The 5,685-nt window shown below is 38.3% G+C and overlaps 1 protein-coding gene across 1 annotated transcript in view; it reads right to left on the reverse strand.

The window, feature by feature from the left end:
• The window catches only part of LOC145404447 (uncharacterized), a 37,806-nt gene extending 32,394 nt beyond the window's left edge, over positions 1–5,412 (reverse strand). Inside the window, exon 1 of the mRNA XM_080275964.1 lies at positions 5,392–5,412. Coding sequence (XP_080132090.1) covers positions 5,392–5,412 — 21 coding nt within the window. The remainder of the gene's footprint in view (positions 1–5,391) is intronic.
• Positions 5,413–5,685: the final 273 nt, after the last annotated feature.

Here is a 5,685-nt window from a genome sequence, read left to right on the forward strand (position 1 = left end):
ATGGGTGATTACAATGAAAATTACTTATACATATAGGTAATTGCAAACAAAACTACTTAGAAATCTGAACTGTAATTACAAAGTTACTTATATCACTACAGTAACCGAACATAATTACTTATAAAATTCACTGCAGATTCAGAAGGACTTTTAGATGCATTTAATCCTACTCTGCGTATGACACACCTACCCCTTCATACTCTCTCTCTCTCTCTCTCTCTCTCTCTCTCTCTCTCTCTCTCTCTCTCTCTACCTGTCTATCCATCAGTCAGGCTGTTTATGTCAGTCTGTATTTATCTATATCTATCTGTGTATCTATCTGTCTATCTGTCTGTCTAGTTCATCATATACAATTTTAATCCTGACAAAAAACAGCACAGCACAGGAGAAAGACAAGGCAAGATGGAGTGGGGCATTAAATATCCATACTGGTGTTTTTGCTCTTGTGTGTGTGTGTGTGTGTGTGTGTGTGTGTGTGTGTGTGTGTGTGTGGTCTCGTCATAGTTTTCACCTAACGGAACAGGGACATTCATAACTTAAATTATATGGTGTGATGGCATGAAATTTTGTAAGCCTTGGTAATGAGGTAGGAATGAGTCTCCTTGGTTACTAGTGAAATCAACCTTCCAGCCAGTTATTATTCTGTTGTTGCATGGAATTCGATGAGTTTTAGTTTTGAGGTAAGAATGAGTCTCCTTGGTTACTAGTAAAAAAATAGCCTTCCAATCTGACGGACTCTTGGCCATCAGCTTGCATAATCAAAACTGCGCTATACTTCTTGCATGAAAAAAAAAAAAAAAAAATGCGCTTTAGTCCTTGTATAAAAAAAAATGCGCTTTAGTCCTTGAATGGAAAAAAAAAAATGCGCTTTAGTCCTTTTGTGAAAAAAAAAAAAAAAAAAAAAAAACAGCGCTATAGGCCTTTGCATGAAAAAAAAAGACTGCGCTGTAGTCCTTGCATGAAAAAAAACTGCGCTCTAGTCTTTGCATTAAAAAAAAAAACTGCGCTATAATCCTTGCATGAAAAAAAATGCTCTTTAGTCCTTGCATGAAGAAAACTGCTCTTTAGTCCTTGCATGAAAAAAAAAAACTGCGCTATAGTCCTTGCATGAAAAAACTGCGCCATAGTGGTTAGAACGTGCCAATCGGAGTGACAGCCTCCCGGAAGTGTGATGCCCCAAGAGGCGACTGGAGGGAAGTAGGCTGTTTATATACCCTTAAATCTACTGCACTACGATAGCCTAGCCCCGGGTCCCTACGCCTCAAAGGGGATTAAATGGGACAGGCTTTTAAACAGATGTGTAGGTAGATAGATAGATTGATATGTAGGTACATAGATAGGCAGGTAGGTAGGTAAATAGGTAGGTAGATTGATAAGTAGGTAGGCAGGTAGACAGATAAACAGGTAGGTAGGTAGGGAGACAGGTAAATAGGTAGGTAGGTAGATAGATAGATAGATATGTAGGTATGTAGATAGATTGGTAGGTAGGTAGACATAGATAGATAGGTAGATAGATAGATAGATATGTAGGTATGTAGATAGATTGGTAGGTAGGTAGACATAGATAGATAGGTAGATAGATAGATAGATATTACAACTGGCCCAAGAAATCTACAGTTTATATCGAAGTAAGTGGAATTCTGGCATCTATACAGCGCAATAATAGAGTTTTGGAATCTATAAAGGACAGTATTACAATAGTTTCGGAATCTACACACCAGATTCTATACTGGGTCTGGAATCTATACACCGAAGTAAGAGGAATTTTGGCATCTTTTATGCAACACACTTTTAAAAGGCTTCGATTCTACACAGCATAACATGAGAGAGTTTCAGAATCTATTGAGTACAGTTTTAGTTTTTTTTTTTTTTTTTTTTTTTATATTTTGTTCTCTGCCTGTTTTTTCGTCTTCTTTCTTTCATCTCGTTTTCTCTTTCTTCTTTCTTTTTAATTAACCCACACCCCACAACGCTCTCATGTTTTTTTTCTTTTGTTTCTTTTTTAATCAGTACCCCACAACCTCAACCGTTCTGGAATCTATACAACCGAGGTAAGAGGGATTCAGGCGAGGTAAGAGGGATTCAGGCATCTATACAACTAACTGACCTATATCTCATCGCCTCTACAACACAGAGGAACAGCAGTTGTTGTGGTGATGCTTTGTGTATATCCGTGACTAAAGGGGTATTGATGTGGCGTAGTCTCAGTGTATACTTTTTTTTTTTTTAAGAATGGAACGTGAGTAGAGGCGCGTGACTGCCTTGAGGTATAACGCAGGAGGGATATAACAAACGAGTATATTTCGTGTTTCGTGACGTAGACGAATGAAAGAGAGAAACTAGAATATTTCCTGGTTTCGTTGTGGTTGTGGTATCACGTAAAATTTATATGTATATTAGAAAATTTAAAATGCATATTTCCTTGGGTCGTATTTTCAAGTAAGGAAGCACCCTAACACCTCTTCCTTACCGATTTATTTTTGCGTATAGCTAGTTAATACCTTTTTGTACGATATTTATGGAGCGGATGGCGATATTGGAAGGATTTATACAGCACAGGGGGAGGCAGTAAGTTGTAATAATCAGGAAGGATTTATATGACACAGAGGAAGACACGGGTGAAATAAACAAAATAAATCGCTTGGGAAAAGATGTTTGGGAGCTCCCTTAACCGACGAACAAGGAACTAAAAGAAAATAGCCATCATCTTAAGTGGTTCCCGTGACCTTCAAAACAGCTGAGGATCGTAAGAAATTATTAAGACGTTTGGAAGGGCCAGGGACGAGGGAAGGAAAGCCAGCCACACTTACGTAAAAGGGGGGAGTATTTTTATTTTCTTTATTCTACCTGTTTGTTTTTATTTCTTTCTTCTTCCAGTTTGTTTTTATTTATTTATTTACCAACTCTTACGGAAAAGGAGGGAAGTATTTTTATTTTCTTTATTCTTCCAGTTTGTTTTTATTTATTTACCCACTCTTACGGAAAAGGGGTGATTGTTTTTTTATTTATTTTCTGTGATTGTTTTTCTTTTTCTTTATTTACCAGTTTGTTTTTATTTATTTACCCATTTACGGAAAAGGGGTGATTGTTTTTATAGTTATTTTCTTTATTTACCAGTTTGTTTTTGTTTATATACTTACCCACTCACGTAAAATAGGTGATTGTGTTTTTATTTGCTTCATTTACCAGTTTTTTTTTTTATTTATCCACTCACGTAAAAGGAGATTGTTTTTATAGTTATTTCCTTTATTTACCGGTTTGTTCTTATTTATTTTCTTTATTTGCCAGTTAGTACAAGAGTCAGCACTACTGAGAAAGATGTAGGTGAATGCAGAGTAGAAGGCGATGCATGTTTTTTATATTATTATTATTATTATTATTATTATTATTATTATAAGCTTGCGAACAGGGGAGAGGTATTATAAGGTTGTGAGCAGGGGAAAGGCCAGGTTATTTGTGTGTGTGTGTGTGTGTGTGTGTGTGTGTGTGTGTGTGTGAGTGAGTGAGTGAGTGTGTGTGCGCGCGCCTCGTATTTTTTATTGTGTGTGTGTGTGTGTGTGTGTGTGTGTGTGTGTGTGTGTGTGTGTGTGTGTGTGTGTGTGTGTGTGTGTGTTATTGTTGACCTAAAGTTTTCACCATTTATAGCAATTTCCGACGTTTATGATGAAATATTACTCTTAAATATATTAATATCGTGAATCCAGTGTTTATGTGGCGTTCGCGTAAATCCGCAGGTGTCAATCCGGATTTGCTTGACGATTAATCCCTCAGGTTCCTTCAGGTTTGAGAGAGAGAGAGAGAGAGAGAGAGAGAGAGAGAGAGGAGGGGGGGGGGAGGCACGGAGAGAGAAAGATGTATGTGTAAGGGTCACAGTATAATTTATTTTAGGTGTGTGTGTGTGTGTGTGTGTGTGTGTGTGAGAGAGAGAGAGAGAGAGGGAGAGAGACTGTAATAAACTCATTCACGATAAAGAATTCGTTTTACAAGTATCGTCAACTGAGTATAATTGTGTTTTACGATATGGCACTGACGGATGATTTATATTAGGGTATGTTGATAGTTACTTCGATTTATGGAAGCCTTGTTAATTCTCTGACCACATTGGCTTTTTTTTTAGTCATTCTGGTGTGTGTGTGTGTGTGTGTGTGTGTGTGTGTGTGTGTGTGTGTGTGTGTGTGTGTGTGTGTGTTTTAAGGCTAATTCTGACCTACAACCAGATACAGTGTGGTAAAAATCAGTTTGTTGTCGTAACGAAGATATTATTATTATTATTATTGTTATTATTATTATTATTATTATTATTATTATTATTATTGTTATTATTATTATTTGCAAGGACAACGATGGGACAGAATCTTCTTGCGTCTCTTGCTCCTCCATAAGAAATAAGTCTTAAAGTGCTGAAGGAAAACTTGTAAGATACTTTGTTCAAGGAGAGGATGGAGTTCGTGTGTCGTGTTTGTCTTACATAATCAAATCTTACTTACGTGGGGAAAATAATTGTCTTAAGATATTTTGTGCGCGAAAATAAGACGTCAGAATTGTCGTAGTAAAAATCTTAGCTACGAAGGAAAATTATCGTAAGTTATTTTATGCAGGATGAGTAGAGAGCAGAGGACAAGATGTTGGGTCTTAGTTTAGGCGCCGTGGGAGGTTTGGTAGCAACTTTTCCATGGCGATTTATTTCCGTGGCAACTTTTCCATGGCAACTTTATTTCCGTGGCAACTTCTCGATGGCCATTTATTTTGGCTATTGTCACCGTAAGATGCTTTGTATGTTGTTGTCACTGTTTTGACGGGAGGGCAGTGCTGTGTAATGTCTAAGATAAATCGCTAAGGCAGAGATGTTAAGAGATATCCAGGGCCACTTAGAATACGATCCTCTAATCTTCTTTTGTTCTTTAAAAAAATAATAATGACGATAATGAGTTAAACTGAAGGGTGAATTACCTTAAGTAGTATTGGGCACTAGGTGGGAGAAAGTGCGGGTGATGATGATGATGACGATGATAGTTATGATGATGGTGGTGGTGGTGGCGATAATGATGATGATGATGATGAGGAGGAGGAGGAGGATCGTGATAGTGGGTTGATGATGTTGATGGTAATAATGATGATGGTGATAATAATGATGATGATGATGATGGTGAAGATGATGATGATGATGATGATGAGGAGGAGGAGGATCGTGATAGTGGGTTGATGATGTTGATGGTAATAATGATGATGGTGATAATAATGATGATGATGATGATGGTGATGATGATGATGGTGAATATGATAATGAAGATGATGATGATAATGATGGTGATGATAATAGTGGTGATGATGATGACGGTGGTGGTAGTGGTAATAGTGATGATAATGATAGTGATGATGATATACACCCACCTTCAGAGCTGTGAGATCCATTGGGGTGGGGTGTTGGATGTGGATAGCGTTGGCTTCTGGTGGTAGTGGTAGTGGATAGGTCACTTCCCACCCACCGCACACACACACACTCCCTCTCACAGTCTGGCGGGAACTGATCGAGTGAATGTGGTAGTGGTGTGGCAGTGTCCTCTAACTCCGCCCCTCTATTCCCCTTCCGCCCCGCCCCCCTCTCACAGACCCGCCCACACCATTGAGGTCCACCCCCTTTTACCCTCTAGACCAACACCTTATGCCATTAGCCCCGCCCCTCCC

Source organism: Coenobita brevimanus, chromosome 63, assembly GCF_032717465.1.
Source record: "Coenobita brevimanus isolate Jiangsu-jjx chromosome 63, ASM3271746v2, whole genome shotgun sequence".
Taxonomy (NCBI): domain Eukaryota; kingdom Metazoa; phylum Arthropoda; class Malacostraca; order Decapoda; family Coenobitidae; genus Coenobita; species Coenobita brevimanus.